Here is a 13004-nt window from a genome sequence, read left to right as displayed (position 1 = left end):
AAAAAGAAATTTACTATATAATACACTTTTTGAAAAAAATGGTCTGCCACTTTTTAGTCCCCATATACATGTATTCATGCACATTTTTACAGTTTGCCACCACTGTTTCCCTCTTAATGTTTTATCTTGACTATTAGGGAAAAAGAGAATATCCTTTTCATGTGCCACTGGTTAAAGATAGTGGCTAAGTGGTTCATTTGGGCTGAGATATAAAATAGCCGTTATTTCTACAAGTAAAGTTATGTACAGCTGCGTATTCAAAATAAAACACTAATAAAAACATTTTATTTTAACAGGTATATAATTTGTCTCAGAATATTCAAGAAGATGACCTTCAGCACTTGCAAGTATGTATGACTTAAAGAATGTATTCCAAAGTATTGAAAATTTAATTCCTACTTTATTGTGACTATACCCCTAGAAGCCTATAACATAGTGAGAAGATAGAATACTGCATGATTTTGAACTGATGTACCATTTCTTAACTTCTTATTCATTAAACTTTTTAAAATTAAATTTTATTATATACCCACCCAGTCTGTTAGAAAATTGAATGCTTGGCTTTCAAATGATTTTAAAGACTCTGACATCTAGTGGTCTGATATAGAACAGCTTTACAGATGTCTTCTTTCAATCTCTTCAAAGGCATTATTTTAAATCCCTTGATTTGATAGTTATTTACAGAGTACGGCAGACTTGCAATGGAAGAAATTTACCAGAAACCATTTCAGGTAAATAAATATTTTATCATTTTGTAAAAGTTACCTATGGACAGCTATCAAGCCACCTCATCTTGTAAGTCTTGAAAACATGAGGACATTGCAACAAACTCATTTTAGCAATAGATTCAACAAAATCGATACTAATTTGTGGTAATGTTATCACCAACTTATCAGGAGTAGGCTAACCAGATAGGAAATAGAACAAATGGCTATAGATTGATTCTTAATACTTAGATTAAGAGGTTAATAATGTTTCTCTTAGTTAGATATTATTTCATTCTGAAACAAGACAGTCACTTAAATTTCTTTTAGCATGGTAAACTACAAAATATTACAGGTTTCTTTTGTGTGGTATATTGCAAGTTGAGGTTAGTCCTATTATTCATTGTTTTTTGGTTTCATATAGAATTATTTATATCTCTCCCCCCTTCTCCAGCTTCTATATCCCCATGTTTTTTAAATGGTAGGTATAGAATATTAAGTCAGAAATTAACCTGGTTGGAATTATTGTAGAATCATTTGCTGTGCTTGCTTCTGTGGAGCCCTTTCATGATGGAGATTAAATTAAAAAACAAAGCTAATTTATAAGTTGACATTAGTACTGTTTGGTCAGTTGTGTTACAACAAGTGAGAATGACTTCACCCTGTTTGCTCGTCAGTGTGTGAAGTCCTTCCTGTGTGGTGGCATTACTGGTGATTCTTAGAGTTAGTGGGTTTACATCGATTCTGCCTCAGTTTTAACTGGCTCAAGTGATCACATTTATGAAATATTTGGGCAGGTTATATTTTCATTTTGTGTGTATGGATGAAATATACTCTCTTTGGCCTTTTTCATTTTTTTCTGAATTGGGGTAATTTTTAAGAATTATGTTAATTCTTATGTTAAGAATGTTAATAGTGTTGAAGTTGACAAACCTAAGCACATATGAATAAAAAATTCTGTGTAAAGAATTATTTGGTCTAGAATTGGTTAGCTGGTCTTCTGGTTAAACAGCCTTGACTTAATATTACGATCTATACATCCAGATATGCCTTTTGTTCATTTTAAAAATCCTGTATTATTGCTTATGGTGACTCTTTATACATGGTGAGTTTTTCAGATGGAGGCAATTGCTTGGTGTAGGGGCTGGGAGTGTTGGTTTAGGTAGGCCCTTGATAAAACTATGAGCAATATTAACCACTTATTACTATAACTTTAGATAAGGATTGTTTAGGGGAATAAGGGAGGCTTCAATTGTTAAAGTAGTGGGGTTTTTTGTAAAATTTTGTAAGAAACGATTTCTTTTTTCCTCCATGTATAGACATTAATGTTTTTGATTCGAGATTGGAGTTATCCTTATGAACATTCGTATGGTTTGGAAGGTGGAAAACAATTCCTTGAAAAGAGATTGCAGGTAAGCCCCACTTAGAAAGGAGAGTATACACGCACCAAGCCAGGTGAGGAAGTGGGCTGCCTGGACTGCCAATTTCTAGGTGTCATTAGAATAAATTGAGTATCCCAAGTTAGCCCAGATGACTCCATATGTAATTGGTGAAAAGAGGACAATGACCACAAATAGAAATTAAGGAACAAATATTTCTCTTCGGAGTCAACTTTCCCCTCTGTTAATCAATAGTTCAAAGGATAGACACTTGAAGGAGACTAATTTTTTGACCTACTGAGATTGCATGCATGTCCCTCTCTGGCCCAGCTGATCTTCTGAACATTTGGGACAGACTGGATAATATAATGTGCATGCATTGAGCACAGATGATGTGAGGCCATCTCTCCAAGGAATACTAACTCATAGAATGACAGCATGTGGAGCTAGAAAGGTATCTTGAATTTCATCTAGTTCAGCCTTCCTTTTTTTTAGATATATATAGTGAAACTAGAACCCAGAAAAGAGACTTGCCTTTAGTTACTTAACTAATTATTGATAACTGGACAAGAACCCAAATATTCAGACTCCTGGCCCATGCAGTATGCCACACCAAGGCATTCCTGGAAAATAACCTCACCAACACGATCTTTGGTTCCTAAAGGTACCCTCCCATGGAATTACTTGGGAAGCCCTCATGTCAGATACTACTCATCCACTCACATACATAAAAGATACATGAAGGTCTCTTTATTCATAAGTAGGAGGGTTCTCTGTCTTGGTTAATAAAATTTTGTTTGCCTGTGGGATGATGCATTTAGTTTCTCAACCGCATTCAAAAACTTTGGGTACAATATAGTTATGTAGTTTTTTTATTTCTAAAATGAGATGAAAACCAACTCCTTAATCTTGGATTATTTGAAAGGCATTTTTAGACCCTACTGTTGGAGATCATTTCAGTCATCAAGAGTTTTCTTTGGTTTGTTCAGAAGAAATTAACACACAGCACATTAGGCATACTACCTAAACTCAGAATTATGTACTTCAAAGCCAAGAAAGATTTTTAATGTCTTATCGAAGTGACAGAAAAGTGCTGAAATCATAAGTGTGCACCTTGATGAATTTGTACAAATTAAACACAGCCATGTGATCGGCATCCAGAAACACCCACTTCCTTCCACTACTATCCTGACCTCTAACAGGCTTTGTTTTTGTACTTTCTACGAAAGGAATCATATACAGTATGTATTTGTCTAGCCTCTTTCGCCCCATTATATGTTTCAGAGGTTAATCCATATTGTTGCTTGTAGTTTAGTTCATTTATTCTCATTGCTATGAAGTATTCCCTTGTATGAAGAGACAGTGATTTTTCATTTCTAGTCTTGATGGAGATTTAGGTTATTTCCAGGTTTTGTTGATTATGAATGGTGTATTTTTGGTGTTTTTTAAAGAATGATTTTTGAGAAGTTATATTGGGATAATTAGTTATTAAAAATCCAAAGTTAAGGTTTTCTTCCAGAATATACATAGCAATCTCTCTTCTCCAAACACTGATAACTAGCATTAATCATAAATAATCATTGGGAGTGAGTGCTGAAATCCTAACAAATTTCTGAGACCTTTTGACTGCACTGGAGCAGTTCACCATAGCTATTAGTTTGCTAATGGTCTGACCTTTTTATTTGTAGGCAGATTAATATTTTGTTTTTCTCTTTGCCATTATAAGTACTTTAAAGGCAAATTCTTAATTTATTACCTAGTTTGTAAATATCAACCATGATTTATTATTCTGGTGTTAGATATTATGATTATTAATTTTTATTTTTTTCATGTGCTTGGCAGCTAACGTAGGAAAAAAACATCTTTTCTGGTTTAAGACAAAGTGGGGTCTTACCAAAGTGGTCGGAAATGGGTCTTTAGGAAAATTTTATATTGCCAAATACCTATCTGGAATAGCATCTAAGCTAAGTGTGCGTGCATGTGAGTATGTGTGTGTGCTTTAAAAAATTTTTTCTCCTGTTTGCACCTTCATTCTGTCTCCTTCTGCCCTCAGGTAAAACAAAATCAACATGAAGAGCTACAGAATGTAAGGAAGCACATTCACAATTGTTTCTCAAATCTTGGTTGCTTCCTTTTACCACATCCTGGTCTTAAAGTTGCAACTAATCCTAGTTTTGATGGGAGATTGAAAGGTGGGAATTCCCATTCTTGCTAAAATCAGAACTTATTTTTTAGGTGCTGAAAGTTTTTAAAAAGTACATGGTTCCTTAAATTTTGTGTCTTATACTGGAGGACATTTTGATGCATTGTTAATAATGTGATTATAATGCTGTATGTGGTCTTTCTAGCTTTCCATTTCATTGGTTTTTTGTGAACAGCTAAGCATATCGATTAACATTTTTTAATGTGGTCTGTTGCTCAGTACTGATATCCTAAAAAGTCTGAAGGCTAAGAACATTTCAGTATTTCATTTGGTTACTTTCTGCTGAAAAACTTGACCAATATATTGTATTGATGCAATCAGATTTAAGCCTCTCCTTTTCAGGGGTGATAGTATAACTTTTTTGTGTTTGTTTCGGATTATTTTGAGAATGATGGTGAAAGACTTGAAGATTGATGAAACTTTTATAGTATCGCTGGAAAAACAAAATAATATTAAATTTAATACAATTTTGTGAATTATTTGCCTTCTGAAAGGGATAGTTTAGTTAATGCGGGATTTGTTTGTGTAGTTCACAATTTGTTTTTTTTATTATTTGAGCTGAAAGAATTGGGCATGAGGGGAATTATGTGTTTGTAGGGGGGGTTATATTTTTTTCTAGGAGGTAATGACATGTTTGGATGAGTTTTTTAAATGAATCTACTTAAGTAATAGATACTGTGAACTCTTTTTTTCATGAAACAGAATTTTATGTGCTCTTACCAATGGGGAGCTCTTCACTTTTTTTTGGACTAATATGTTGACTAATTTCATGTCCACTAGATATTGATGATGACTTTAAACGAGAGCTTCGAAATCTGGTACCATTGCTGCTTGCCCCTGAAAATTTGGTAGAAAAAGAGATAAGTGGATCTAAAGTCACTTGTAGAGATCTTGTAGAATATTTTAAGGTAGGAAAACTCTTACATTAAATGACTTTGTTTAAGTTAGAAATGTAGCTAACTTAAAACTCATCTATATGTACAAGAAATTTTATTTTAAAGCAAAAGTGTAACATTTATAGTTTATCTGCCTTGAATTGAGTGTATCAATATTTAAGGACACTTAAGATTCCAGCAGACACCTTGTCTATTGTAGACAGTGATTTTCATTGCAGAATTATCCTGCTTGTCCTCCAGCTCTGATGCAGAGAGAAGAGCATTCACCATACTGTAGTAGCACTCTGTCATTTGTGAATGCCAGGAGGGGTTGGGGGCGTAAGTCTCCATCCTGAGTGCTCACAAAAGCCTTCTCTCAGCGTTCTGACGACTTGAGAGCAGTTGAAAGTATCAAAACTGGTTTCTTAGCGCAAGTAAATTATTCATAGATTTTTTCCCCCTTTACTCTTTTCTAGTCTTTATAGCTTGATTGCCAAAGCAAGACCATTGTAGAGAATTAGATTTATTCATAGTAGTTATGGATTTAGGTGGAAGGGAAAACACAGTTAACTAAGAATGTATTTTTGATCATTTTATACGTATTATCTGTGTTTAGTTATGAAGTAGAGTCAATAGAAAGTTGAGATGAAAGATTCCTATATGGATTTACTAAAAACTCTCATCTTGCCTTGTTACTCTTAAACCACAGTTATGTAATTTTTTTTCTTTCTTAAACGGAAATATAATTTATGCTGATCAAAGTAAAATACTGAATTATAATGTTTTCTAACATATAGTTGAAACGGCAGTAGGGGAGAATTATGGGTTTCTTTTCATAAAGTGGATGGCATTTTATATATAACTTTTAAATATGAGATATAACTTATGCAAGTAGAAATTCTATTTAGAAACATTCCTTTAGGATATTATTTAGCAACATATGTATTTAATAATGTTGAGCATGGGGTTAAATTTGTTGGAATGAGAGTGAATGATTTTTAAAGCCTAGACTTTCCTTTTAATAGTGTGAATTGTTTTTATATTTAATGATTTGTCTTTCTTTGGGATTATAGAACTAAATTGCATAACCTACCAGTGTAATGAGTCTTCTCTATTTTTAGGCTTACATTAAAATTTATCAAGGAGAGGAACTTCCACATCCAAAGTCCATGCTTCAGGTAGTGTGTGTGTTGTACATGTATTTATTTGTGAAGGAGAAAACAAATCTTTGTTTTAGAGATAAATGCTGGAAATGGGGTGGCGCTTCTTTGCATGCATATAAATTTTAGATACTTAAGGCAATACATGTCATTGTTCCTGAAGTTCTTATATGATTTTTTTGTAACTATAGATCACAGACCTTGTACACACATAGGCCACCAGAAATAAGAATCCTCAGTACCTCTCTTCAGTTGCTCAGAAAGTGTAGGAAAATTTCTGTTTCGGAAGGTAGCTTAAAATGGGCCTCTCTGAACCAAGCTTCTCCTTTTCTCAGAATCTTTGACAGTAAATGTTGTTTGAAATAAGGCTTGTTTTCTTTTTGTACTAATGATTTAGAGCTGCTTCTAATGCTGCCTCGGCAATTTCTCAGTTTTAAAATGGATTAAACAGTATTTTCTTATAAAACTCACCCAAGGAACTGTTTTGTGCATTTAAAAATGACCCTTGTGTAGTACTGATTATGAGAGAGAGAACCATATGGGAAATACTTGATTGATTCTTTACATCTGGAGACTTGACACATTTTAGGGTTGTATCTATTTAATTCTCTATAATTTCCTGAGTGTATATGGTATTTTCTATAAACCCATTTTAACAGACACCTAAGCAAAACAAAATTAGGCAGGCAATTCTATTAGAAGTGGTTACTATACCTTTATACTGGTGTTCCCTTCCATTGGAAAGGAAAACTGGAAGTTGGTAATATTTTCTCTGGTTGTTTTTCAGACTTTTTTTGGTATATAACTTACTGTTAATTAGAATTTATAGAATCATCAGATACTTTTTTTGCATAAAATTGACACATATTATTTTATTTTTTAGGCCACAGCTGAAGCTAATAATCTTGCTGCAGTAGCAGGAGCAAGAGAGATTTATTGCAAAAGTATGGAACAGGTTTGTAACTAAAATTTAAATTTGACACTAGAATGAGATAGAAGATTTTTATTATCTAAAATAATTGAAATAATTTGTATTCCTTATGCATTGTTATGTTACATTATTTCCTAATTCCTTTTTATCAACTAAGCAAATAATTCACATAGAGTGCAGGATATGGGTGGTAGGTTATTACATAAACCATACTGAGATATTTTCTGACACATGATTCAGAGTGCTGTTTATTAGTGGCTTCTGATGTAATTAATGTTAGCTTAAGGCAGTAACAATTTCTATGGTAAGCTTGCTGACTTGAACATTAAAGTACCTTTTTAATTATCTTTTACCCACTCTCTTGCCAGCAGTCTTTTGTACTCTTATGGTGTATTGGTGGATCAAGTGAAGTCAGGTTCAGGTTTCAGTGTAATTATTTTTGTCTTTACCTGTATTAGTTATATTTGGAAAATTTATTTTGCCTGAGACAGTTAAACATATAGGTTATAAATAAATAAGCTATGGCTATGTGTGAGGTGTTATAAACAAGTTTAAAACTGAATCATGTAGGTGGTTTGACTTTTTGAGACTAAACACGATGAGAAGAGAACTTTCAAATGTAAATTTTTTCCAGCATGTGACCTGTTGTGTGGTAATCGTGTCTGTGCAGGTCTGTGGTGGGGACAAGCCTTACATTGCACCTTCAGATCTGGAGCGAAAACACCTGGATCTCAAGGAAGTGGCGATTAAACAGTTTCGTTCAATAAAAAAAATGGGTGGAGATGAATTCTGCCGTCGTTATCAGGACCAGCTTGAAGCTGAAATCGAAGAAACCTATGCAAATTTCATAAAGCACAACGACGGCAAGAACATCTTCTATGCTGCTCGCACCCCTGCCACGCTGTTCGCGGTCATGTTTGCGATGTATGTCATCTCAGGACTGACCGGCTTCATCGGCCTGAACTCTATAGCCGTCTTGTGTAACCTGGTCATGGGGTTGGCACTGACATCTCTTTGTACTTGGGCATATGTTAAATACTCTGGGGAATTCAGAGAAATTGGAACAATGATTGATCAGCTTGCTGAAACACTGTGGGAACAGGTTGGTATCTCTCTTTTGGTTTTCAGTGACTAATCTCATCCTGTGACTCCCCCACCTCCCCACACAATATTTGCACACCTACTTTTCCTTTATATGAGGACTGCCGAAAGGCTTTTTCTGTTTTGTTTGGATGTATAATCTAAATATAAAGTGTGAACAGGAGAGTGCTTTTTTTTCTAAAGCCATAATTTTAGAGTGCTTTGGTTGGCTTAAATCTGTAACATCCTTTGGACAGATCTTAATCATAGTCCTGGCTCTACCAAACAATGGGCAGGGTAAGTCTTTAGGGATTTCTTTCTTTGAGAAGAGAAAATATAATTGGTGAAAGAGTTTTGAAGGTAAGGAAAAGAAGTTTGGAAGTTCAGTACTTTAGGAAAGCAGAAGAAGTTTCTTACTGATATTGGCAAGAAGCAATGCATGCTTATATGCCAGGAAAAATACTAGATGGCATTCAGGTCTTCGTTGCCTTCCATGAAGATAGTGATTTACTGATGTACTACAAGGAACAATCCAATAGGGATTTCTTACACCAAAAAAACTTTGACCTCTGTGCTATGGAAATACTGATGAGCAAAGCAGACACTACGGAAAACTAACTCTTAATCATAATCTTTTACTTCAACCAGAAATCTAAGTCGGGCCTGACAAGTATCTACTAAGGAAAGCTGTGTTGTATTATATTGGCTAACTGTGTGTTGGAATTGCCTATGTACAGAAAATTCCATTTAAGGATGTTGTCATTAAAGTGATCATCGTGAAATACTTGAGCATCATGTCGAGGACCAGAGTGAAAACTACAGTTATTACTGATGGACAGTAAAATGGGCATTTTCAGATACCATTCCTGGGCCAATGAAGTATTGGGCTTATTAGAAGATCTAGAATATGCAGGTCTTTGTTGGTTTTGGCTTTAAATTCAAAGACCGAAGAAGTAAACCATTTTTTGAAGAAAGTTGATTGGATGGTGACTTTCCTTGTAATAATGCCATTATTATTTTATAAAGTGACCCACTATATTAATTTGGATTTTGTATTTAGAGAAATGCTCATTTTTATTCAGATCAGATTTGGAAGCTTATGTTTGGATATTTGTTAAATTTTTATCTCAAAAATCGGACTCTTCACACTCCTTTGATACCTTCTAATAGACGGATTAAAAGCTATTACAACCTCACTTTTTAAAAAAGTGTTATCTACTTTAAAACTTTGGACCATTACTAATGTTCTGCAACATGAATTTCAATAATTGTACAGTGTCTTCTTTTGAAAACCAGTCATCTCCTGTACAGCATTGATTCTAAGATTTCAGAGGTGCCATTATTACAAAGCAGTTAAATGGAAGAATCTAAAGTGTGCAGTTATTTTCAGTGTAGTTGAGATACGGGGATCACTAGTCAGAGAAGGTCTGTGCTGTGTCACCAAACCTTGTCTAAATTTTTTGCATTTCTCTTTTCTTTTGCTTCAGAGGAGTCCCAGGAAGGTGAGAAACATACAAAGTCTCAAATTCTTGTAGTCTTAAACTCTGACTTCGAGGCACTCAGTCATTCTCCTAACAAATCACTCCATGTTTTAGGTGTTTTCCAAACTGTTTGAAGTTACTAGACGCCGAATGGTTCATCGTGCTCTTTCATCAGCACAGCGACAGAGACTGTCATCCAACAATAACAAGAAGAAAAACTAGACAGTATTTTACACTTTTCTCTCTCTCTGAAGTGTTCATACTCACACATGTAGGACAGTAAGCAGGACCGTCTGGCCGGTCTGCATAAATGCTGTGTACATACCAGATTTGATGCTGCACATAGGGTATGGAATTGCACATCCGTCTCGTAGGGATTGTACATGGTTTGCATAAGAGGAAACTGATTTTTGTTGCATTATGAAATGTCTAACTGCATTGTTTGTAGCATCATAACTTTTTTTGGGAGAAGCATCTTTTTATTTTCCACATTCCTGGTTATTTTCTTCATTGCTTTGAATTGAACTTTTATATCTATTTTTGTATGTAACTCTTTTTTTACCTCATGTTTTTATTTGTTTTGCACATTTCTCATGCCACAGGTATTGAAGCCCCTGGGTGATAATTTGATGGAGGAAAACATAAGGCAGTCTGTAACAAACTCCATCAAAGCAGGCCTGACTGACCAGGTGTCGCATCATGCCCGGTTAAAGACAGACTGACCGTTCATCTCATGGACTCCACTCTCCCTCTCGTTCATGCTTGCTGTACAATGAGAACTCAGATACCAATAAACCAAAGTTTACAATCAACTGTAGAAGTAGTTTAGCGCAACTGGCTTCACAGATGGCTGCCACAGAGTGTGAAAATTGTTGTTTGGTTTTTTAAGCCTTCTGTTCATGACTCCTAAGGCGTGGAGATTGGCTGAGGAGCATTACTTTATCATGCACATTTGTGCCATGTTTTTAATTCTTTCTTTTCCTTTTTACTTAAGCTAATGTTAGTGAAATTTGTTTTATGTAAAAGGATATTTCAGGGAATCTATTTTAAGAAATCTATTTAGAGTCTAACACAGTGTCCCATTGAATTTTAATTTTTAGAGAAGCTATGAATCACTGTATAAAGAATCAGATTGGAATGACAATGAAGCTTTTATTGAGCCACTACATTAAAAGTATATATTGCTTTACTGCCTTCGATACCAGTATTACATAAATGCATGTGTCAGAAACTTCACAGAAATTACATGACGACTCTTGTAGCTAAGAAAGTGATTCTGAGGTGTACATTTGTCTTGCCTTTTAAAATTTGTAAACCTGCCCTAAAAGGAGATGCATATCTGGGAACTGAGCTGTCATGCAGTTTAGCTTCATGTACATAAAATACGCCGTTAACTTTATTGGGGGAGAAATTCCATCCAAAAATGTTGCCTACAGCTATGAGTTAAGAGTGTCTGTACAGTGTGTAGCTTTTATTTTCTAAACTCACAGATAGGGCATGTATATGAATTATAAATATATAAATAACAATTTTGTATTAAAAGTTTTGTAGTTTATGGCAAAATCTGGTTCTGTGGTAGGCTACTAAGTACAGTCCCTGTGCAGGAATGTTTGTGGCTCACGTCAGTGTGAATGCATAGACTCTTGAAGTTTTTGATATATTTGTGATATTTATCTTCCTTGAGCACTGCAATCTTACCCCCCAAGGGAATCCAACGGGAATGTTTATTGTGACTTTGTCCTCTGTTGCGTTTTAAAGTTATTTCCTGTAATTTATTTTCAGTATATAATTAAAAATTCGTTGTATATATAAAATGAAACTTGTGATTCTTTTTTAAGGAATTCTTCAAGTATGTATTCCATTACATAAATCATATTTGTTTATATTGAAAAGAGCATGAGCAGGAAACAACCAAGTGAGAGCTCTAAGATGTTGTACCTCGAAGCTAAACTTGTAAAAAGTTATTTTTCTGTGTCTGTCTTGGTTCGGGAAAACTTGTGATTAGCCTGGGTGTAGCTGGGGATTTATTAATTTCTTTCTTTTGGTGATATATGTACAGCTATCATTTTTGCAATACTTTTATAGCCTTCTTTATGAACGCCTATTAAAGCATCTACTTTGGTTTTTAAGTGAAGAAAATTCAGATGTTGAGTTGCATGCCCGAAAACTCTAGATTTACCTTGGTTGATATTCTCTCTTCTCCCCCTTTTGACTCCTGTTTTTCTATGGGTTGTATTTGTTTCCATCTGTGTTAAATTGCTACCAACTCATCTGTTCTTAAACATAAAGAATCTACCTGAAAAGTGTCTCTTTTTATTTCTTCTACCACCCTGTTTTATGAATGCTGTGGACTGTTTTTATGAATGAAAAAATAAAAAGTTTATTGTATAACAACAGTTCTTCTGAAATTAAAGACATAACTTTTTTTTTTTTTTTCCAACTGAAGAGTTGTGAAATCTACACCATTGGATTTCTTAGTATTTCGTGTTGGAAAGTGTGTTTTCTCCAAAGAAGATAAACTTCTATAAAGGATTCCAAGAAAGCACTTTGGTTTCAGCTGGAGGATTCTGAACATTGTTAAGCAAGAAGCAATAAAAGGCATTAAAGACAAACTCAAAACTGTTGGCTAAAATGACTTTGGTGTAGTATATTTACTATGGTACAATTTTTTAGTAACCTGTATTACAAGGTGGGTTTTTACAAAGAAATACTTCAGGACAAATGATTTCCTAGTTAAGACAATTTACTTTGTGACCTGGCTGGTGTGGCTCAGTGGTTGAGCATTGGCCTGTGATCCAGGAGATCGTCGTTTGATTCCCGGTCAGGCCACGTGCCTGGGTTGCGGGCTCCGTCCCCAGTCGGGTGTGCAGGAGGCAGCCGATCAATGACTCTCTTCATTGATGTTTCTATCTCCCTCTTTCTAAAATCAATAAAGATATATTAAAATTTTACTTTGTGGAAGGGACAGTTCGTTTGTGACCCTGCTATTGAGCATGCCTTAGACATTTCTCATGAAGATAGCCAGTCGTCGCTTCAGTGAACATTGTATTTGTAGAATTGAATGGCAGTATTTCATGTTTGAGGGTCGTATTTTCAGAGGACCCTGAGCTGGGCTTGCTTTAGTTATTGTACTTGCAGAATTGGACAGGCCAGGGACTTTGTTGTTTCATTATTAGGGGGTTAAAAAAAAA

At 34.8% G+C, this 13004-nt stretch overlaps 1 protein-coding gene across 3 annotated transcripts in view; it reads left to right on the top strand.

The window, feature by feature from the left end:
* Positions 1-12783, top strand: part of ATL2 (atlastin GTPase 2) — a 46671-nt gene extending 33888 nt beyond the window's left edge. Inside the window, exons 5-14 of one of the 3 annotated variants that reach the window (XM_081156680.1) lie at positions 297-347; positions 675-731; positions 2024-2116; positions 4137-4275; positions 5067-5194; positions 6283-6339; positions 7205-7276; positions 7923-8354; positions 9820-9834; positions 9928-10102. In XM_081156680.1, the coding sequence (XP_081012806.1) occupies positions 297-347; positions 675-731; positions 2024-2116; positions 4137-4275; positions 5067-5194; positions 6283-6339; positions 7205-7276; positions 7923-8354; positions 9820-9834; positions 9928-10035 (1152 nt within the window). In that variant the 3' untranslated portion in view covers positions 10036-10102. Of the gene's footprint in view, positions 1-296; positions 348-674; positions 732-2023; positions 2117-4136; positions 4276-5066; positions 5195-6282; positions 6340-7204; positions 7277-7922; positions 8359-9819; positions 9835-9927 lie in introns of all 3 variants that reach the window. The other 2 variants (XM_081156678.1, XM_081156679.1) reach the window with 2 other exon arrangements.
* Positions 12784-13004: the final 221 nt, after the last annotated feature.

Source organism: Miniopterus schreibersii (assembly GCF_964146895.1).
Source record: "Miniopterus schreibersii genome assembly, chromosome: 13".
NCBI classification, from domain to species: Eukaryota; Metazoa; Chordata; class Mammalia; order Chiroptera; family Miniopteridae; genus Miniopterus; species Miniopterus schreibersii.
Note: the sequence above shows the minus strand (reverse complement) of the source record. Positions and strands in the feature narration are given on the sequence as shown.